The following is a 23,164-nucleotide window of genomic DNA, read 5'->3' on the forward strand; positions in this document are numbered from 1 at the left end:
CTTTTCTTTTCTGCCTACTTTGAACATGATGACATTTCTACAGGTGTTGAGACAAAACTCACTGCTTATGGCATTTCAGTCAAGGAAAGAAAGCAGTCTTAAAGGCTTTGAAATTAATAAATTAATGGCTTTACAGATTACAACAATAGCTCCATGGTAATCAACCACCTAGACACCTTTTTTTTTTTTTTTGAGACGGGGTCTTGCTCTGTCACCCAGGCTGAGTACGGTGGCCTGATCTAGGCTCACTGCAAGCTCCACCTCCTGGATTCACGCCATTCTCCTGCCTCAGCCTCCTGAGTAGCTGGGACTACAGGCGCCCGCCACCACGCCCGGCTAATTTTTTGTATTTTTGGTAGAGACGGGGTTTCACTGTGTTAGCCAGGATGGTCTCAATCTCCTGACCTTGTGATCCGCCTGCCTCAGTCTCCCAAAGTGCTGGGATTACAGGCGTGAGCCACTGTGCCCGGCTGACAACTTTTATAAATATAAATTTAGGTTTTCCTAATAACTATGTACAATAATGAAACACTTAATTGAAAAATTAGTAACATAAAAGAAAAAAAATAAATGTTTATAAAAGTTAGGCTCTCAGACCAAATAGGTCAAAATCTTGATCTCAGAGCAATAATATAAGGTATCCCTGTTCAACAGAAAAATTTTGTTTTTTGTGCCATGCAAAAGCCAAAAAGAAAAAGGTGAAGAAAAAAAAAACAGCTAAAATTCTTCCCTGCCCACATTTGCTAATTAAGCAAACAAGACTGATAAACAAAAGATTGATTTGTTACTAATTCAAGGCTACTTGGAGATTTTTGCTTATACAATTCAGTTAAAAAGAAACCCATAACTCACTTGAAACAACAACAACATAAAAGGTGGGGCCAATGAAAGAAGTTTTTAAAAAAAATCGAACTGCCATGGAAAGTGCGTTACCCAAAATTTTGGTCCATAGGTCTCATTAGATTATAAAGGCAAATGAAATTTAACCTGGACACATAAAATATACCAAGATTGAACCAAGAAGTAATTAAAAACCTGAACATACCAATAATGAGTAATGAGCTTGAATCAGAAATAAAAAGTCTCCCAAAAAAGAAAAGCCCAGTACTGGATGCCTTCATTGTTCAATTCCACCAAACATTTAAAGAGGGACTGACACCAATTCATCTGAAACTATTCCAAAAAATTGAAGGGGAAGGAGTTCTTTCAAATTTATTCTAGGAAGCAAGCATTACCTTGTTATCAAAACCAGGGAAGGATACAACAACAAAAAAACTACACGCTGATAAACACAGATGCAAAAATTAACAAAATAGTAGCAAACTAAATCCGCAACACATCAAAAAGATTATATGTCATGATCAAATGGGATTTGTTCCAGGGATGCAAGAATGGTTACATATCTGCAAATCAATAAACATGATAGATCATATCAACAGAATGAAGGACAAAAATAAAATGATCATCTCTAGATGCAGAAAAAGCATTTGATAAAATTCAACATCACTTCATGGTTAAAAACTCTCAACCAACTAGGTATAGATGAAACGTACCTAAATACAATAAAGGCTTCATATGACAATTTGATAGTTGACAACATACATAATGGAAAAAAAGTTGAAAGATTTCCCTCTAAGAATTGGAACAAGATAAGGATGCCTGCTTTTACCAAATTTAACATAGTACTAGACTGATTCCTATGGAAATGGATAGAAAATTTTAAAAAATTACAACAATAACAATGACAAAAACACATAGTACTGGAAGTCCAACCCAGAGCAATTAGGCAAGAGAAGGAAATAAAAGGCATCCAAATTGGAAAAGAGGAAGTGAAATTGTTGCTGTTTGCAGATGACATAATCTTATTTATACACAAACCTAAAGATTCCATCAAAAAACTGTCAGAACTGATAAACAAATTTAGTAAATTTACAGAATGTAAAATCAACTAAAAAAACTGTAGACTTTCCATACAAATCAATAAACATGATAGAGCCTATTAGTGGAATGAAAGACAGAAATAATATTATCATCTCTATAGATGCAGAAAAAGCATTTGATAAAATTCAGTATCACTTCATGATAAAAACTCCCAAACAATTAGGTATAGATGGAATGTACCTAAACACAGTAAAGGCCATAGAGGCAAACTCAAAATGATGAAAAATCAAGAAAGAAATCTCATTCACAGTAACTATAAAAAAGCATAGGAATAAATTTAACCAAGTATGTAATGAAAACTATAAAATACCAATGAAACCAATTGAAAAGGGCACAAAAAATGGAAAGATATTCTGTTACCATGGATTGGGAGAATTAATATTGTTAAAGTAACCATACTACCCAAACCAATCTACAGATTCAATGCAATCCCTATCAAAATACCAATGTCATTCTTTATAGAAATAGAAAAAGAAATCTTAAAATTTGTATGGAACCACAAAAGATCCTGAATAGCCAAAACAATCTTGAGTGAAAAGAACAAAGCTGGAAGTATCACAGTACTTGACTTCAAAATATACAGCTATAGTAACCAAAATGGCAAGCAAGGTATTGGCATAAAGACAGACACATAAAACAATGGGACAGAACAGAGAACCCAGAAATAAATCCATGTATTTACAGTCAATTTCTTTTCCTTTTTCTTTTCTCTTTTCTTTTCTTTTTTTTTTTTTTTTTTTGAGATGGAGTCTCGCTCTGTCACCCAGGCTGGAGTGCAGTGGTGTGATCTTGGCTCAGTGCAACCTCCACCTACTGGGTTCAAGCGATTCTCTCGCCTCAGCCTCCTGAGTAGCTGGAATGACGGTCGTGTGCCACCACGCCTGTTTAATTTTTGTATTTTTAGTAGAGACGGGGTTTCACTATGTTGGTCAGGCTGGTCTCAAGCTCCTGACCTCATGATCCGCCTGTCTCAGCCTCCCAAAGTGCTGGAATTGAGCCACCATGCCCAGCTGTTCAATTTATTTTCAACAAAATCACCAAGAACATATACTGGGGAAAGGGCAGTGTCTTCAATAAATGATGCTGGGGAAACTGGATATCCATATTAGGAAGTATGAAACTAGACCGCTATCTCCCATCATTCACAAAAATCAACTGAAAATGAATTAAGGACTTAAATGCAAGACCCAAAACTATGAAACTACTGGAAGAAAACATACAGAAAACACTTTAGGGTGTTGGACACAGCAAAAATTTTATGATTAAGACCTTGAAAGCACAGGCAAGAGAAGCAAAAATATATGAATGGGACTACATCAAACTAAAAATTTCCTGCACAGCAAAGAAAACAATCAACAGAGATAAAACAGCAACTTAGAGAATGAAAGTATTTGCAAAGTATTCATCTGATAAAGGATTAATAGCTATAATTTACAAGAAATTCAACAGCAAAGTAATAATAGTATGATTTTAAAAGGAGCAAATGTGCACCCATCACCCAGGCAGTATACACTGCACCCAATTTGTAGTTTTTTGTCCCTCACCTTCTTCCCTCTCTTTCTCCGAGTCCCCAGAGTCCATTGTGTCATTCTTATGCCTTTGTATCCTCATAGTTTTGCTCCCACTTGAGAGCGAGAACATACGATATTTGGTTTTCCATTCCTGAGTTACTTCACTTGGAATAATAATCTTCAATCTCATCCAGGTTGCTGTGAATGCCATTAATTCATTCCTTTTTGTGACTGAGTAGTATTCCATCATATATATATATATATATATGACAGTTTCTTTATCCACTCATTGATTGATGGGCATTTGGGTTGGTTCTACATTTTTTGCAACTGTGAATTGTGCTGCTATAAACGTGTGTGTGCAAGTATCTTTTTCATATAATGACTTCTTTTCCTCTGGGCAGATACCCATTATGGGATTGTGGGATTGCTGGATCAAATGGTAGTTCAACTTTTAGTTCTTTAAAAAAATCTCCACCTTGTTTTCCATAGTGGTTGTACTAGTTTACATTCCCATCAGCAGTGTAGAAGTGTTCCCTGTTCAGGCTGGGTGCAGTGGCTCACACCTGTAATCCTAGCACTTTGGGAGGCTGAGGCAGGTGGATCACGAGGTCAGGAGATCCAGACCATCCTGGCTAACATGGTGAAACCCTGTCTCTACTAAAAGTACAAAAAAATTAGCCAGGTGTGGTGGCGGGCACCTGTAGTCTCAGTTACTCGGGAGGCTGAGGTAGGAGAATGGGGTGAACCTGGGAGGTGGAGCTTGCAGTGAGCCGAGATTGCACCACTGCACTCCATCCTGGGCTACAGAGCCAGACTCCATCTCAAGAAAAAAAAAATATATAGTGTTCCCTGTTCACTGCATCCATGCCAACATCTATTATTTTTTTATTTTTTGATTATGGCCATTCTTGCAGGTGTAAGGTGGTATCACATTGGGGTTTTGATTTGCATTTCCCTGATCATTAGTGATGTTGAGCATTTTTTCATGTTTGTTGGCCAGCTGTATATCTTCTTTTGAGAATTGTCTATTCATGTTCTTAGCCCACTTTTTGATGAGATTGTTTGTTCTTTTTCTTGCTAATTTGTATGAGTTTGTTGTAGATTCTGGATATTAGTCCTTTGTCAGATGCATAGATTGTGAAGATTTTCTCCCAGTCTGTGGGCTGTCTGTTTACTCTGCTGACTGTTCTTTTGCCGTGCAAAAGCTCTTTTGTTTCATGGGGTCCCCGCTATTTATCTTTGTTTTTATTGTATTTTGCTTTGGGTTCTTGGTCATGAAATCCTTGCCTAAGCCAATGTCTAGGAGGTTTTTTTCAGTGTTATCTTCTAGAATTTTTATAGTTTCAGTTCTTAGTTTTAAGTCCTTGATCCATCTTGGTTGATTTTTGTATAAGGTAGGAGATGAGGATCCAGTTTAATTCTCCTACATGTGGCTAGCCAATTATCCCAGCACCATTTGTTGAATAAGGTGTCTTTCCCCACTTTACGTTTTTGTTTGCTTTGTCGAAGATCAGTTGGCTGTAAGTATTTGCGTTTATTTCTGGGTTCTCTTTTGTTCCATTGGTCTATGGGCCCATTTTCATACCAGTACCTTGCTGTTTTGGTGACTATGGCCTTATAGTATAGTTTGAAATCAGGTAATGTGATGCCTCCAGATTTGTTCTTTTTGCTTAGTCTTGCTTTGGCTATGCAGGCTTTTTTTGGGTTTTATATGAATTTTAGGATTTTTTTTTTAGTTCTGTGAAGAATGTTGGTGGTATTTTGATGAGAATTGCATTGAATTTATAGATTTCTTTTGGTAGTATGGTAATTTTCACAATATTGCTTCTATCCATCCGTGAGCATGGGATGTGTTTCCATTTGCTTGTGTCATCTGTGATTTCTTTCAGCAGTGTTTTGTAGTTTTCCTTGTAGAGGTCTTTCACCTCCTTAGGCCAGGTATATTTCTAAGTTTTTTGTTTTGTTTTGTTACAGCTATTGTAAAAGGGATTGAGTTCTCGATTTGATTCTCAGACTGGTCACTGTTGGAGTATAGGAGAGCTACTGATTTGTGTACATTAATTTTGTATCCAAAAATGTTGCAGAATTTTTGTATCGATTTTAGGAGCTTTTTGGAGGAGTCTTTAGAGTTTTCTAGGTATACAATCATATCAGCAAACAGCGACAGTTTGGCTTCCTCTTTACCGATTTGGATGCCCTTTATTTCTTTCTCTTGTCTGATTGCCCTGGCTAGGACTTCCAGTACTGTGTTGAAGTGGTGAGAGTGGGCATCCTTGTCTTGTTCCAATTTTCAGAGGAATGCTTTCAACTTTTCCCCATTCAGTATTATGTTGGCTGTGGGTTTGTCATAGATGGCTTTTATTACATTGAGGTATGTTCCTTGTATGCCGATTTTGCTGAGACCTTTAATCATAAACAGATGCCAGATTTTGTTGAATGTTTTTTTTTTGCATCTATTGAGATGATCATGTGATTTTTGTTTTTAATTCTGTTTATGTGGTGTGTCACATTTATTGACTTCAGTGTGTTCAACCATCCCTTCTTCCCTGGTATGAAACCCACTTGATTGTGGTGGATTATCTTTTTGATATGATTTTGAATGTTTCCATCACAAAGAAATGGTAAAGATTTGATGTGATGCATATGCTAAATACCCTGATGTGATGCATATGTGAAATACCCTGATTTGCTTATTACACATTGTATACATGTATCAAAATATCACACTGTACTATATCAATATGTATAATTATGTCAATTAAAATAAATAAAAATAATAGCCATGGCTTTAAATAACTTAAGAAATAATATAATGGACCAGGGGATGAGGAAATAACATGACCCAGCCCTGACCAGTAAGTGTTCCCCACACTATACCACATCTCCGTAACCACAGGTATTGGTCCAAAGGTCATCTTCTCTGGTTCTTTATTTATGAACATTGTCAGAAAGATGTCTGTTTGTCTGCTGAAGCTGTTAAGGTAGGATAACATGAGAGGAGTTGGAGCTGAGAAGCTGATATTGGCTATCTTCTTTAGAAGTAAAGAGAGATTTGATGACAAATGTGAGTCTCTGAATCTAATCATGTCTCTAGCCAGCCTCACCCCTGGCCTTTCCAGATAAATTTACATGTTGAATCTTTTCTTTAAAATTATTAACTTGTGACTAAAAAGGTCTTGCTTCTATAACACAAATATTATTTGTTTTTGAGTGAAGGCCCAACAGATTTTAATGTTCTCTCCATCAGTGAACTATAATTACTAGAAGTGTAGCCTTGGACATGTCACTTATATTAACCTTTCTAATTCCCAGTGTTACATCTGAACCTTGAAGACATAAAATGAGCTTTGACCTATTATAAGGATTAGGAGGTAGAATAAATGTAAAGTACCAGGACCTGACACTTGGAAAGTTTTTTTAAACATCCCAGCTCTTTTCATCATTTGTAAGCTGCACTATTAATTTATTAACAGTTTTTGCGGGAAAACTTAAATCTGCATTAAGCATATGCAGTGTTTTTGGCTGATGGGCATACTTATATTTATCCCTTCAGTTATGTAATATTTTCCCATCAATATCCAAATTTTAAGACTTATATTTTTGAGAAATATAGAGTCAAAAGCATTTTCTGAATTGACTTTGGCCACAGGTTACTCTGCACAGCATCACTGAGACACACCTGTCTGTAAAGCTTTTCTTATACATAATCTCCAAGACATATAATCCTGTATGGAGACACTTGAATTTCCACAAAGATGCTGGACATTTCATCAGGACCTTACAGCGCTGGAGGCAGATAAGATCTTTCAGAATAAAATTAGCACCCCTTGGCATGAAGCTTCACATGCTGAGATACAGAGTTCCTAGGGTGCCTCCTGAATGTGGTCTTCAAGACGAAGAGAAAATGTCAGGCTATGAGATTCAAAAGAGAGGAGTCAGAGAAACACCTCCCCTGGAATCAGGACCAATTTTAGTATTGAGATTCAGTCAAAGAAAGATATAGAAGCTAAATATAGGGCCACAATTTGAAGACATAAGAAAGGTAAGATTTCACAGTATTAGTACTGAGATGGGGCCAATAGTACAATATGATCCCAGAATCTCAGTGCTGACATCATTCCAAGTTTAATCTTCCAATTCTCCAACTTAGAATGTCATCTTTTCCTCCTTCACTCCCACGTCACCTCCTGTAGGGCACTTCTGCATGGCGTGCAAAGCATCTCCCTTGATGGCTATTTTCTGTGCTTGCCCCGGAGTCTTCTCTGTGTTGCACCTGTGATCACGCTGTTCTATAACCAGCTTCTTTCCCCAGAGGACTGAGGGCTCCCTCCATGTGTCTCCAGTACCTAACACAAAATGAGTTTTATTGCATACTTTACTTCATTTTTATCATATATTATTTAAAAATGGTTCTACAAACTTATAGTGAAAACTGTTAAGTTTTCAGAGACAGGAATTTTTCCCTTGTCCCACATCTCCTAATCTGAAAATTTCTGTTTTGTAGAAGCGGCAACTTTTTATTCTTCAAAAAATTAAACATAGAATTGGCATATGATCCAGCAATTCCTCTTCTGGATACAGACCCAAAAGAAGTTAAAGCAGAGACCAAGCAGATATTTGTACATCATGTTCATAACAACATTATTCACAACTGCCAAAAGATAGAAGCAACAGAGTATACATCCATCAATGGATGAACAACATGTGGTAGATCCATACAAGGGAATATTTTTCAGAAGAAGGAAGGAAATTGTTTTCCTATAATATGTGTGAACCTTGAAGACGAAGCTAGATTAAATAAATCAGACTGAAAAGGAAAAATATTGTATCAATCCACTTATGTGATTCACCTAGTTTAGTAAGATTCATAGACAGAATGAAGAATGGAGGTTATCAGGGGCTGGGAGGAGGAGAGAGTGAGGAGATGTTGCTCAATAGACCTAGCATTTATTTTGGGAAGATGAAAAAGTTCTGGAGATGGAGGGTGGTGACGGTTACACAGCGTGAATATACTTAATGTCATAGAACTATACACTTAAACATGGCAAAATGGTAAATTTTATTATATTTTTAAACCATATTTTTAAAAAGAAGCAGCTACTCTAATGCTATAAATGGCTTCTTCTTATCCTTATCTCCGTATTTCTTTATTTCTTGTTCAAACTTTTTTTTTTTTTTTAGACAAGGTTTCACTCTGTCACCTAGACTGGAGTACAATGACATGATCATGGCTCACTGCAGCCTTGGCCTCCTGGGCTCAGGTGATCCTCTCACCTCAGCCTCCTGAGTAGCTAGGACTACAGGTGCAAGCCCACCACACCTGGCTAATTTTTCTGTTCTTTGGTAGAGACAGGGTCTCACTACATTGCCCAGGCTGGTCTCTTGGCCTACCAAAGTGCTGGGATTATAGGTTTGAGCCACTGTGCCCAGCCTCAAACTTTCCATTATAGAAAACTTCAAATACACAAAAACAGAATTATGTAATGAATTCTCATTATCCATCATCACATTCAATAATTATTAACATTTGTCCATCATGTTTCATGTTTCCACTTTTTTCCAGAAGAATTTTAAAAAATAGACTTCAGTTCTAGAACAGTTTTAACTACAGGGAAATTGAGAAGTTGTTTCTGCTGTTATTAACATCTAACATTAGTATAGTTAATTTCTTACAATTATTGAATCAATATTGATGCATTATTTTTAACCAAAAGTCGTACATTACTCAGGTGTCCTTGGGTTTTACCTAATAATATTTTTTGACTCTAAGGTCCCATTCAAGATACCCTATTACATAGAGTTGTCAGGCCTCCTTAGGCTCCTCTTGGCTGTGGCAATTCCTCAGATTTTCCTTGTTTTTGATGACCTAGACTTTATTGAGGAATACTAGTTAGGTATTTTATAGAATTTTCCTCTATTGGAATTCAGTGTTTTTTTTTTTTCATAATAAGTAGGGGTTATGGATTTGGGGGAGGAAAGCCACAAGTGAAGTACCATTTTCATTACATCATATCAAGAATTCACACTTCCAGAAGAGGGAGTTAATGCTCTCCCTTTAAGGACAAAGTATCTACCTACCTTATTTGGAGTTCTTCTGCAGGGGAGATTTTGCCTCCTCTCCTCTATTGATTTATTTATCACATCATTTATATCATTATAAACTCATCTCTGGAGGATTGTAAAAGCAAATCCTTTACATACAATTTCATAGTTAAATAGTTCAGCATGCATCTTTCACCGAATAGGGTTTTTAAAAAACATAAAGCCATGCTATTCTCACACCAACAATATTAACAACAGTTCTCTAATTTTGCTAAATACTCAATGCATATTCAAATCTCTCTCTTGTCTTTTTCAATTGGTCTGTCTGAAACAGAATCTAGAGAAGGTCCACACATTGCAATTGCTTATGTCTCTTTATTTTCTGTTCTTCTATAACATACCACCCACCCTACCTATTTTTTTTTCTCAAGCCTTTGATTTGTTGGAGAAACTGTTACCAGAAAAACAGGTCCCGATCCCGACCTCAAAAGAGTATTCTTGGATGTTGCACAGGAAGGAATTAAAGGTGAGTCACAGAGTGCAGTGAGGAGATAGTTCATTGAAAGTTACTCAGTACAGAGTAGGTGTCCTCAGAAAGCAAAAGGAAGAATGCACCATCTTTGTTGTAAACTCTTCTAATATAGGGGTTTAATCTACATAAAAGCTAAGTTAAATGTCTATGTGTGGGTGCTCTGACAGCATGACAAAATTTAGTACTTTGTTGATTTAAAGAAAGTTATCCTTGGCATTTTAGTTAGTATATCAAAGCATGTCTATAATAATCTTAAAAGCATATATTATAATGTGATGTCAGGACATGTGGACATTCTGTTGTCTGTCATAGACGTTTGTTCTTACAGGCATTATTAAGTTGTTTGTTCAGCTGTAAACCTCTTATGACCATGGGTTGTGACTGGCAAGGAATATGCTTTGTTAGTTGAAAGATGGAGTTGACTTTAAAATGGTGTCACCCTGGCTCTCCTATGCTTCTGTTTCCCCCCAAAAGCCAGGTTACTTGTCCTGTAGAATGATCCACATTCTGAGTTTGGCTAATGCATTCTCATGGTATTAACTTGTTTCTTTATATGTTGTATTTTCTGTTACCAACAAAATAATTCTTCTGATACACATTTGTAATCTTACCATGCCAGCATCTGCTACTCTTCATGTTACCAAATTTCTGTTCAAGGACCACTAAAGCTACAGTCAGTGGACATTCTGAGACCTCTAGGGGAGGGTGGAGATGCTGTCCTTTAATATATTCTGACCCAAGCAACCTCCCCACTTGGCATGGTGAATCTAGACAAGCTAAAGAATTTACTATACCCCAAGCTTGCACCAGCCCTCTCCTAAGACCTTGGGCACTCTCATTTCCCTTTGTGTTTTTTTTTTCTAAAGGAAGTCATAGTTTCTCATAACCTTTGCTAGTGATCCTGGACCTTGGTTGTTCCCTGAGGCTGTGTTCTCCACACTGCTGCCATCACTGCTAGAGCAGAGGTGCAGAGAGCTCAGGAGAGAGAAGGGAGGAAAAGCTGAAGATTTTGTGTTAGTCATGCTTTCCTGACTCCGGTAAAAGTGCTTCCTCCACCTGCAACCATTTCTGTTTCTATACTGCTGAGTCTTGTGTTCCCAAGACCAAGGGAAGCCCATTTTCTTTAAAGCCAGTCACAATTTCTGTTGGCTGATGGAATATCTGTTGTCCAGCAGTTGTGTTCCTGCTCACAAATGCAAAACAGTTTGATGCTGCACACATTCCAGGCTTAGGCTGGAAATGCTGTCCCTTGCTCCTTTGTTGCCTTCTGACAGGGATCAGTCCATAGTGTAGTTGGTGTCACAACAGTCCTGAAGAAGCCTTCCAGTAGATACCCAAATGTGATTCAAAGCGGCACAGGCCCACACCACGGTGCCACATGGTGCCTATGTAAAGCAGGTATATCAGGAATGCTAAGCAGAGAAGTAGCAGAACACACTGATCCCCACGTTCTCATTTTACAGTTGGGTGCAATTAAGCTGGCACAATGGACTCTTCTCATGGCTACTGTTCCAGTAGTGTGGATGCCCCCAAATGCTGCATATTTACTAGGACAGCCAGGCAGAGACAGCTGTGTACTATGATACAACAGTCGTCCCTCTTAGAGGAAGTGACCTTGTTAGAAGTGGTAGTTTCTGAAGCTCTTCAGCTGTTACTGGCCTGCTCTTCCACAGCGTCACTTCAGACCTGCTGGCCCAGCTATCCACTCCGCTAACAGGTCTGTCTCTGCTAACAGGTCTAGCTCTGTCTCCTCAGCAAATGTTCTAGGCTCTGACTGCAAGTGCTGACTTGGGCTTCCAGCCCCACACAGACCCTCTGTTCCACGAAAGGGCCATCTATGCAAAGTGCCCCCCAAATGCCAAAGGAGCCAATAAACCAAGGAACAAGACAGACAAATCTAGTTTGTCAGTAAAGGGTGTTTTATTGGGGAACTTACAGACAGAAGTATGGTCTTGGATGGCAGCAAGACAGGTAGGTTTCTGCACTTATTACCCCCACACTCAGGGCTTATATACCACAGGGAAAGATTATACATGCTCTGTGCAAGACAAAGGCTACTACTGTCCAGAACAGGCAAGAATGCTAATGTGTCATAGCCTAGAATTTGTATAACATCAAGGTTGACATGTTCTTAGAATAGGGATGGTAAATAAAGTAGGAATCAGGAGTCAGTCCTGGGACTGGGGCTAATCGGAAGTCAGCATAGAGAATTAGCATCCAAGAGGGAGTCACTTTTCTCTCCACGTCCCAGCCCTCTAATCCAGCTCTTACAATCTCAAGGACTCACATTTTACCCATAGTCCCTGAGCCTTCAGAGGGGGCTGTGGGTGACATTTTGATGGTGTGAGTGACACATTTTATCAGTTTGTTTTCTACTTGTTAAGCAGGGGCCACAGCAACAAACAAACAACAGGCGATGATATGTATGCCATGTGTAAGACACAGAATTAAAAATGCCCTTTACCACATTTATTCAGGAACCAAACCAAGAGGTATAGAGCAGAACAGCAATAGGAACAGAAGACTATGAGTGGAATTAAAAATGTTTAGCAGGTATTAGGTGGGGCAGTTCTTCGTCGTTAAACAGAATGACTGGTAGCTCCATCTCTGTTGGTTAGGACATAGGATTGTGGGCTGGGAGTACATACCAAACATGTTACCTGAGGGGCAAAGGCGCTGGTATTATCTGTAAGGTTACAGGGGCAGCAAAGGACCATGTCAAATGGCCAGCCAGGGTGCTTCTTAAAAGGGGCTGTGTTCCAATTTATTGGTATGTGGGGTGTTTTGGCCCAGACTTCAACAGGATCGATGGAGACCACTTCAGTTGGTAGGGAATTCCTTGCTGTCTGGAAAGAAATGCTCTATCCAACATAGGGGAAGTTGCTAGTCCAACCCGCATTCAAGTGTCTCCTCCCTGGATTAAGATCTTGAAGAGTCCTAAATAACCTTTGCCATTGGCCTTTTATCTGCTCAGGTCAGAGATGCATCTGGTTGGACTTTCTTTACTACTATGGTTAATGGATCCTTCTCTGTGGTGGTCCTGAGTCATTGGTGTGGTGCCAGCACCATATTTGTCTCAACCAAATCAAGGTTTCTAATGGCTTGAGGCAAAACCTTTGTCTAACTATGAAAGATACTGGATTTTGAGAGTGCTCAAAACTGTGCCTTCAAAATACCATTTTTCCTTTCAATCAACCCTGTTGCTTGGGGGAGTATACAGTAAGTGAAATACCCAATCTATGTCCTTTTCATGCATCCAGTCTTGGACATCATATCTGGTGAAATGCATGGCTCGATTGCTATCAATATGTGGAGGGTACCCATACATGACGCTGAGTTGCTCCAAGCACCTGATGGTGGCTGTTTGGTTTGCTCTTACAAGGGAAGGCTTGCAACAATCCCATGGCAGTGTATACACATGTTAGTGCATACTTTTGTCTCAAGATTACTGGCAGGGGTCTGATGTAGTCTATCTACCAGGCTGTCACAGGGGTGGCTGTCTTATGTATATGTCCAGGTGTATGTGGGATGTGGCAGAGGTACAGACGGGAACAAATTAAGCAGTTTGCTACCGCCACCACTAAATCTGCATAGCAGAGAGCCAATCCTGCTCCCTTTGCTATTTGGCAGCCCATTCATGCACTGAAATCCCCACTGTGATATGTACCTAATCAACTAGCTCAGTATTCTAATTTTTGCTAGGATGTCTGCCTCCATGTTTCTGGGAGGTGAATCTGACCAGTGTGCTGAAGCAATTAGGTCCACAGTGGGTTCCTGTAGACTTTTCCAAATGTCTTTCCACATACCAGCTCCCCATAAGGATTTTTAAATTATATACCAATCATCTTGGGCCCTTTGGGCAAGCCAAATTGTAAGACCCTTAAGTACTGCCAGATTGTCTGTACAGAGAACTATAGGTGGTGGCTCATGGGTACAAACCAACCATGCAGCTTGGAGTTCTGCCCATTGACTGCTCTGTTGCATTCCCATCTCAAACCAGATACTGTCTGTCTGTGGTTGTGCAGCTACTACTGTCTATACATGGGGTTACCTTGGCTCGATGCATCTAAGTACCAAGCATTATCAGGAATGAGGGCCATGCCTTCATGTACCATTGGAGACATCTCCTGTGAGGGCGCCACAATAGGGGCAGCACTGGACTCATAATGTACTGGCCCTAAGATAGTATGCAGTTCATCTCTTAAGGGACACATGGAGAAGGCACTATGTTGTTGCATGTATGCATGGCACTTTTGTAAAGTGGAGACTTGGGCAATAGCTGATACAGGCTTGGCAAACACTCCTACCCAGTCCTTGATAGGAGACCTGTTCTCCCTGGTACCAGGAAAGCAGCAGTTATGGATTCAACTTGTGGCAAGACCTTCTATATCCCCAGGACCTGTTGTTCAACTGGGAAATAGCAGGTTTCAGTACCCTTCCATAATTGTGACTAAAATTCTAAAGGAACTGCTTCCCTATGCTGGACTTTGTATTTTCATCATCCAAAATTATAGTTTAGTTTTACCTTTAAAAATATGTTTTTTGTTCTCATTTGTTCCGTAGGTTTCTCCTTGAAATTTATATTGTATGGTAAGGTTTCCTATTGTTTGCATTTTGTGGATTGCATGCCAAGGTGTGGTTTAATGTATTTCTATTACCTGTATTTTCTATAAATTGGTAGTTTGGTATAGAGGTTTGTGTATATTCAGGGTTTTTTTTTCTGTAAAGTATTGATGGTTCTGTAAAAGGAAAATAAAATCTTGGGGCCCCAAAATTACTAAGCCAAAGGGAAAAGTCAAGCTGGGAACTGCTTAGGGCAAACCTGCCTCCCATCTATTCAAAGTCGCCCCTCTGCTCACTGAGATAAACACATGTCTGATTGCCTCATTTGGAAAGGCTAATCAGAAACTCAAAAGAATGCAACCATTTGTCTCTCATCTACCTGTGACCTGGAAGCCCCCTCCTTGCTTTGAGTTGTCCCACCTTTCTGGATGGAATCAATCTTCAGCTTACATATGTTGATCACTGTCTCATGTCCCCTTAAAATGTATAAAACCAAGTTGTGCTCTGACCACCAAAGTTGTGCTGAGAAGTGACACCAAAGAACATGGTGGCATAAGAACTCCAAGGACCCCCTCCCCTCCACAGCGGCAATGTGCTTGTTGAAACACCAGTATAAAAAAACTCGATGAGAGCTGTGATTGGATTTAGTGTTGATATATTTTTTGTAAATTGTGGTAAAACATAAATACTATATAATTTACCTTCTAACCATTTTTTCAGTGTACAATTTGGTGGCATTAAGCACATTTACAGTGTTGTGTAACCACCACCAATATCCATTTCCAGAACATTTTCATCATCCCAAACAGAAACTGTACCCATTAAACCATAACTGCCCATTCTCCCTACCCCCAACCCCTGGTAATCTCTATTCTATTTTCTGTTTCTATGAATTTGCTTATTCTAGCTACTTTATATAAGTAAAATATCATATTTGTTTTTATTTCTGGCTTATTTCACTTATAGTGTTTTCAAGGCTCATCCAATTAGAATTTCATTCACTTTTAAGGCTGAATAATATTCCATGCTTATGTGCACCATGGGTTGTTTATCCAGTCATCCTCTGATAGACACTCGGTTGCTTCTACCTTTTGGATATTGGGTATAGTGCTGCTATGGGCCTGAGTGTACACATATCTGGGTGAGTTCCTGCTTTCAGTTCTTTTGGGTATGCCCAAAAGTGGAATTGTTGGCTCATATAGTAATTCTATTTTTACTTTCACTATACTGTTTTCCATGGTGGCTGCACCACTGTATACTCTCACCAGCAGTGTACAAGTGTTCCAATTTCTCCATATCTTCACCAACACTTGGCCTAGTGAAGTTTACCGTATTTTTATGTCCTTATTGGCATTCTTTTTTTTTTTTTTTTTTTGAGACAGAGTCTTGCTCTGTTGCCAGGCTGGAGTGCAGTGGCACAATATCAGCTCGCTGTAACCTCCGCCTCCCAGTTTCAAGTGATTCTCCTACCTCAGCCTCCCGAGTAGCTGAGACTACAGGTACATGCCACCATGTCCAACTAATATTTGTATTTTTTTAGTAGAGATGGGGTTTCACCATGTTGGCCAGGATGGTCTTGATCTCTTGACCTCGTGATCCGCCCACCTCGGCCTCCCCAAGTACTGGGATTACAGGCATGAGCCACCATGCCTGACCAGCATTCCTTATTTTTATGTCCTTATTGTATATCTTCTTTGGAGAATTGTCTGTTCATATTTTTTACCCATTTTTGAAGGAGATTGTTTTGCTATTGTTGAATTGTAGTTCTTTACATATTCTGGATATTAATACTTTATCATATATGTGATTGGCAAATATTTCCTCCTAGTCTGTGCATTTTCTTTTGACTCTCTTAATAGCATCCTTTGATGCAAAAAAGTTTTTAAATTTTGATGCATTCTAATTTGTCATTTTTCTTATATTACTTGTACTATTGGTCACGAGCCAAGAAACCACTACCAATTCTAATGTCCATAAGATTTTCCTCAGTATTTTCTTTTTTTTTTTTTTTGATGTATTTCCATGAATTCAAAGCCTTTTAATGATGTGAACACTTACTCCCCATTTCTTTTTTACATTGTTACAAAAAATTTACAGAGTTTTCTGAAAGTGGCATTTTGTTGGTTGTTATTATACTAATGATACATATTAACACTTTGAAGAAGTATCATAAAAATCACAGGGCATTACAAATTTTTGATAAGAAGTAGTAATAGTATCCTCTTTTAACAACTGGAGGCTCCCAGGCATACTCTTCGGTGAGAAATGATTAATTTTATATTTTCATTTTGATGATAATCTTTTCTTGTTTTTACCAGTTATAAAAACAAAGCTTTTTCTTTGTTGTGATAATGTGCACTAAGACGTATTTTCTTGAGCTGATGCTAAATAAAATGAGATCAATAGGAATATTCCAGGAGGTCATGAGAAGTTTTTAGAAAGGATGGCATCTACCTGTATACGGAGCTCTGAAAAATGTTGGAGAGTATGGGACTGAAACTGTGAAGCACACATCCAGTGTCACAGGCTCCGAGAGCAGAGAGAGTTTGCTCTGGGACCTGGAATGGGTGATGGAGAAATGTTTTAAACAAACAAACATGCCAGGCACAGTGGCTCCCATCTGTAATCCTAGCACTTTTAGAGGCCGAGATGGGCAGATCGCTTTAGCTCAGGAATTTGAGACTAGCCTGGGCAACATGGCAAAACCCCATCTCTCTATAAAAACAAACAAAACAGGCCTGGCATGGTGGCTCATGCCTGTAATCCCAGCACTTTGGGAGGTCGAGGCAGGCAGATCACTTGAGGTCAGGAAGTCAAGACCAGCCTGGGCAACATGGTGAAACCCCATGTCTACTAAAAATACAAAACTTAGCTGGGCGTGGGGCCACACACTTTTGTAATCCCAGCTACTCACACTTGAACCCAGGAGGCGGAGGTTACAGTGAGCTGAGATTGTGCCACTGCACTCTAGGCTCTGCGTCTCAAACAAACAAAAAAAAAAACAATTGTGGGAGGGTTCCTAGGTTTACTGCACTCCAGTTTAATGCTTGTGTGAGATATAATAATTATATCTCAGGACTTTTCAAGGGCTGACCCACCCGTTTTCTGCCACATGCAGTCAGACCCAAGGCCTCATCTACCCAAAGGCCTGTGGACAATAACTGCCTCAGCAAAAAAAAAAAAAAAAAAAAAAAAAAACCTTGAAGCCTCTGATAGAGGAAACGTACTCCAGAGCCACCGTGAGTTGCCCCTGTTCCTGACCACCAAGCCCAGCCTGGACAGCCTGCTTTCCTGCCCTGGCCTGAGGCTGACTCACTCCTGATCTCTCCCCAGTCCTGCTTTCCCACTGGAGCCTCTAAGACCCCAGTGTGGAGTCCGCACTTCATCTCCTCAACACGAACAGATGTTGGTCCTCAAACACAGAAACACACTCTTAGCTTGGTTTCTGCTCTATTTTGGTATTTCTACTTTTGAACTTTGTTTAGTGTTCCTTTCTAAAACCTAACCGCTGGATCCAACCCAGGGTTGTAGAGTGTCCACTCTGAGTCTGCTATTTCCCCAAGTGTACCCTCAGCAGGCAGCAGGCTCTGCTTTATCCTGGTGGGGGATGGGTGCGCCATCTTCTCCAGCTACAAGACAGCAGAGTGGGTCTCCTGGAGGTTCTCCTCCAGCTTCAGCCCCAGGTTGTCAATCCCAATGCTGGTGACTGGAGGCACGCTGCTTTCAGCCGGCTCGGCCGTGCGAGTCGGGGTGGAGCAGTACAGGATAAACCCCACCATGATGACAGTGAAGGACAGGATGTAGAGTCCTGAAAACTTATAGCCAAACAGAAAGAGTCCAACGAAAAGGCTGTAGAGGTCCGCTGTCAGGATGCCCAGGTTGACGGAAGTGGCACTAGTGACTTTAATCACCAATGGCATGAAGCTGTACAGGCAAAACATACACAGGGCAAATGCCACGAATAGCAGGGCAATTTTCCAGTCCCAATGAATGCTGGCAATATCCTTATATTCCACAATCAATAGCTGTATACCACTGATAATTGTTCCAAACAGGCCCACCATTCCTAAAAACTCCTGTCTGCTCAGCTTCTTCACGATGTATTCCTCACAAACATTCGAAATGGCATAGAGGGAAGCCCCAAGAAGGACCAAGATGTCACCAATCAGTACATCACTCCCTGAATTGTCTTCCCTCCCTGCTAGTATGTCTGCACCAACCATGGTTCCTACACCTAACAGACAGACAGCCACGGCGATGAAGTGGATCACTCTGTATCTTGCATGAAGAATAAACCACGACAGAGCCATCAACACAGGAATCCCAAAGCAATCCAAAAGCTGGACACTGGTTAGAATTGTGTACTGGTAGGCTCTGACGATCACATAATTAGCTTCCACATCTGCTAGTCCCAGCAGGATGTACTTCCACCATTTTCTTTTCAAGATTACTAAAAGGTTATCACTGCCTGATCGAAATGCCAGCATCACTGTATAAATTAGGAACAGCAAGCAATAATTGATAAAGCTCTGAAGCATGGGGGTGTTCACTTTGTATCTTTCTGCCAAATACTGGCTGGTGATGGCTGTCCCACATATACACAAGGACAACATCTGACCCAGAGCAATTGTTTTCAAAATATTCTATGTGTACGGCTCCCCAGGTAGGTCACAAGCTCCAGGTGAAGAGTTTGCCTTTTATCCTGCGCAGCAGGCTGGAGAACTCGCCCGCCGCTCCCTCCGCGAGGGGCTCTGGGGCGCCGGGGCCCGCCGGCGAGTCTGACTCCATCGGCGCCCTTGCGCGTCTCCGGCGCCCAAAACCCCCGATGTGCCGGGTCCCGGAAGACGGGAGGCGGCGCCTGTGCGGCCGGCTGGGGCTCCGCTCGGGCCCTGCGCTCCCTCCCTCGCTCGCTTGCTCGCGTCCCTCTCGCTCCTCCGCCCGGCTCCTTCAACGACCAATCCGATTTTCCTCAGTATTTTCTTGAGGGTTTTACAGGTTCAATTCTTAAGGTTAGTTCTTTGAGTCATTCTGCCTTAATTTTTGAAAAGGGTGTAATGGAAGGACATGAATTTTGTCCAGCATCATTCTTTTGCGTGTTGATATCCAGGTTTCTAGCACCATTTGTTGACGCACCATTGTTGCAGTGGGGCTGACACATTTGTAAGATGCAGTGAGCACTAATACATGGGAACACCATGCATTTATTTACCTGTCTTTCCTCCACAGTTGTTTTGAGAAGGCTTTCACTGACAAACTCAACAGAAATGAATATATATGACTTCTTATAAAATCATATTCAAGTAAAATTATAAATTTTAAAATGTTAAGACTGGAGCAAGACTGGAACATCGCTAGACAAGCTGAAACATAGGCTGAAATGAAGGATTTATGTTTACCTTGCTACAAATTTTGTTGGTCCACAATCTCTTATGCTTATTGCTTAAGAGAGCCACAGAGTGGGGTGATAGCTCACATAATCAGTCCCTGGTTTTCTGCTTCAGAAAGAAGTTTAAATTCTCTGCTTAGACAGAGTAAGGAAATTAACTGAAAGATGTCTAATGTGAAGTTGGCATCTACAAAGTGAAGGAGTGAGTAGTAAGTGTAAACATCAGGAATCCCAGGAGATTCTATCTTTTCACACGGAAATGGCCTCACTATGCACTGCTGAAGGGAGAAGGTCCCTTCAGGGGACCTTCATGATGAAGAAGAACACAATATGATGTAGGAATTTTCTGCTGCAGCCCTAAACTGAATTGTCCTTCTCTCTAACTACAGGTCTCACAAAGTTTTATAGCTTCAATCATTTCACCTGGGCCAAGATTTTGGTTTTTTTGATGTTGTTTGTTTGAACTGCTGCCTGGGGCTAAGAAAAGTGACTTGGATATTTTGTCAAAATGGTATTTCTTTGATGGAATGTGAAATCCGCAAACACTCTGCTTTCCTGCTGTATCCCCAGAGCAGGTTGAGTACCTTGCACTTCTCAGCACTTCACTACAAGTGGTAGAAGATTTGGAGTTAGGGCCTCCCTCAATCTCTACCCTTTCTTTAATTCAGAGGATCACAAGCTTTTGGGGGAAGAGTGATATCTTGGGCCTCTAGCTGATCTGATGAGTATTAATATCCAATGTCCTGTAATGAAGTCATGTGTGCATGTAACATCACTTCTGCGTGCAGTGTCATAGGGAAGTGGGTTCCTGGACCCCAGGTTAAGAGCCTAAGCACTAAAGGCACAGAGCTAGAGCTCTAGGAGGGGAAGAGTGGCTGGGGTGGAACCTCGTCTTGTCCTTTAATCCTGGGGCCTTTTTACTCCTCACATGGTGGCTGGTGGGTGTCTGGCAGGTGCCAATGTTGATGGAGTCGAGGGAGGGAACTGGCCGGGACAGGGAAAAACAGGATTGGAGAGATAATTAAGGCGGACATTCTTTTTCTTGAGCGTAAGTCGTGGCTGGAAATCTGGAGAGCCTGAAAGAGTATCCCCCTACCCAAACCTGTTTTTTCCTTTTACCTCAAGCCTCATTTGGCCACAGACCCAGTGTCAACACCAGGGGGCGCCACAGACCATGAAGGCGCCCACAGACCATGAAGGCACCGTGCAGCTGGGATTGTTTGTGGTCGGCTACTGGGTCCCTGACTTAACCAGGGGAGCCAAGACCCTGCAGCCAAGTGGCCTGGATTCAACCTGCAGCTCTGGTCCTACCGACACTTCTCCCCCTGGTGCCTCAGTTTCTTAATCTGTGAAATGGTGAGGACATTACAGCATTTACCTCTGGGGCGGGTTTCTCAACAGCAGCACTATTAACAATTTGGGACAGAGAATCTTGTGGAGTGGTCTGTCCTGTGCATTGTGGGAGGTTTGCCAGCAGCACCCCACTCACCCCCTCCCACCAATCCCCATGTGACAACCGAAAATGTCCCAGGATTTTTAGGTCTCCCTTGGGTCTGGAAGCTGCACTTAGGCATTTTCCCACCTGACACTTGAGCTCATCTCTGCTTTGGTCCACATAAGGCCACTTTAAAAAAATGTTGTTTCTTTAAAGATTCTAACCATCTTTTAAACAAATCCATTTTCTTCCTCTATTTATGCATTCAGTTAATCCTTCCAAACCCTTTGTTTAGTATATCTTGAAATGTATCAATTCCAGTTCTAGTAATTAGCGTATCTGACTTGCATGATATCAGCTATGACCCCTAGTAGAGCTCTGATTCCTTTAGCACAGGGAATGTGTTCTCGATTCTGCTCTGGATGATGTAAATCAATTTATTTTGCTTTACTTGTCTGGGATGTTGCTCCTCATCTGTAAGATGTAAATGTGTATGTGGCTTGGATTACTAAGTGGTTTTATTTCTTCATTCACATGACATTTGTTGTGTACCTGCTGCAAGTCAAATACATGGCATGGTATTGTTTCCTTGATCACACCACAGCAAATGAGAAAATGAGACATTATAGCCAGGTGTGGCAGCACAGGCTTGTCGTCCTAGCTACTCGGAAGGCTGAGGCAGGAGAATTGCTTCAGCCCAGGAGTTTGAGGTTACAGTGAGGTATGATACCACCATTGCATTTCAGCCTGGGCAACAGACCCTGTCTCTGAAAAAAGGGAAAAAGACCTTGTGAGCTGTCTCCATGTGCTCTATGTCTCAGGAGACTCGTGTCCTGTAATTTTTCTAAATGGCATCTCCATGTGGTCTTTCATGAATGTTTGTCTGGTATTTCTTCTCTATCCTTTTACTTTCAACTTTTCTGTACCTTCTACTGAAATTATGGCTTTTGTAAACAGCCTATGATTATTTATTTACTTATTTATTTTTACCCCCCTGCACTATTTGTCTTGTAATTAGAGTGTCTGAGTCCATTATGTTTAATGTAATTATTGACCTCATTGGGTTTAAGTCTGTACATTGTCATTTGCTGCCTTCTAATATTATCTCTTTCTTGCTCAACTATTTTTCTTATGTTACCTTCTTTAGATGAATAAAAAACTTTGCATTATTGTAGTCTTTTAAGTGTCCTAATTACACATTCTCTTATTATTTCTTTAATTATCTGAGAAAGCATAATAATCTGTGACTTATTATAACCAACAGCAGACCATAACTTCCCTGACTTTCATCTACCTGTGCAGACAGCCCAGGGGAGAATCAGTGCTCTGGCTCTGAGACACAGGGGTGGTGGGAGTAGGAGAGTGATTGGATGATGAATCTGTAGCTGCAGAGGCATCTGGGCCCCTCACCTGCATTCCTCATAGATGTCTCCTCCACTGAATGCCTGCGATGCCCTCTCCTCTGTATGCTCCTGCTAGAGTCTCCCCATCTCCACTGACAGCAGCTCCACCCTTCTGCTCACTCAGTCCAGTACTGTGGGTGTCCTTGATTCTTCTTCTCACACCACAGATAAATCCATTAGCAAGTCCATCTTCAAATTCATCCAGAATCCCTTCATTTTTCACTATTTCCCCTGCTCACACCCTAGTCAAGGTAAGCAACGTGTCCATCCTAGAATACTGTACTCCTTTCCCACCATTTTCCCCACTGCATCACTGGTTCCCCACCTCTCAATTCTGTTCTCAGCACA

At 40.6% G+C, this 23,164-nt stretch overlaps 2 protein-coding genes across 18 annotated transcripts in view; one reads left to right on the forward strand and one right to left on the reverse strand.

Moving 5' to 3' along the window:
- LOC134735712 (putative uncharacterized protein ZNRD1-AS1) overlaps nucleotides 1-23,164 on the forward strand; it is an 82,112-nt gene that overhangs the window by 39,036 nt on the left and 19,912 nt on the right. For 6 of the 16 annotated variants that reach the window (XR_010119105.1, XR_010119109.1, XR_010119103.1 and 3 more), the window contains one exon: nucleotides 9,929-10,023. The exons of 1 other annotated variant lie outside the window; for it this stretch is intronic. Coding sequence is in view for 1 of the 15 variants with exons in the window: in XM_063632641.1 (XP_063488711.1) it covers nucleotides 7,960-8,152 (193 nt within the window). In the remaining 14 variants the exon portion in view is untranslated. Of the gene's footprint in view, nucleotides 1-7,959; nucleotides 8,339-9,928; nucleotides 10,024-21,103; nucleotides 22,588-23,164 lie in introns of those variants that run through there. 9 more of the 16 variants (XR_010119098.1, XR_010119099.1, XR_010119112.1 and 6 more) reach the window with 6 other exon arrangements.
- Nucleotides 16,800-19,492, reverse strand: LOC134735711 (solute carrier family 35 member F2-like). Of its 2 annotated transcripts, none has more exons than XM_063632637.1 (2): nucleotides 19,271-19,492; nucleotides 16,800-19,236 (listed from the first exon to the last, which is right to left on the reverse strand). In XM_063632637.1, the coding sequence occupies exons 1-2, from the start codon at nucleotides 19,378-19,380 to the stop codon at nucleotides 18,222-18,224; spliced, it is 1,125 nt and encodes a 374-aa protein (XP_063488707.1). In that variant the 5' UTR covers nucleotides 19,381-19,492; the 3' UTR covers nucleotides 16,800-18,221. The 2 variants fall into 2 exon arrangements, with proteins under 2 accessions (XP_063488707.1, XP_063488708.1); XM_063632638.1 differs by having other exon boundaries at nucleotides 16,800-19,239; nucleotides 19,274-19,354.

Source organism: Symphalangus syndactylus, chromosome 23 (assembly GCF_028878055.3).
Source record: "Symphalangus syndactylus isolate Jambi chromosome 23, NHGRI_mSymSyn1-v2.1_pri, whole genome shotgun sequence".
In the NCBI taxonomy this organism is placed as follows: domain Eukaryota; kingdom Metazoa; phylum Chordata; class Mammalia; order Primates; family Hylobatidae; genus Symphalangus; species Symphalangus syndactylus.

What these genes read in the sequence shown, in the direction of transcription:
- LOC134735711 (XM_063632637.1), bottom strand. Translation starts at nt 19,380, where the DNA reads ATGGAGTCAGACTCGCCGGCGGGCCCCGGCGCCCCAGAGCCCCTCGCG. An exon ending in AAAGGCAAACTCTTCACCTG is followed by an intron (nt 19,237 to 19,270) that starts GAGCTTGTGACC and finishes GCCGTACACATA; the next exon opens with GAATATTTTGAAAACAATTG.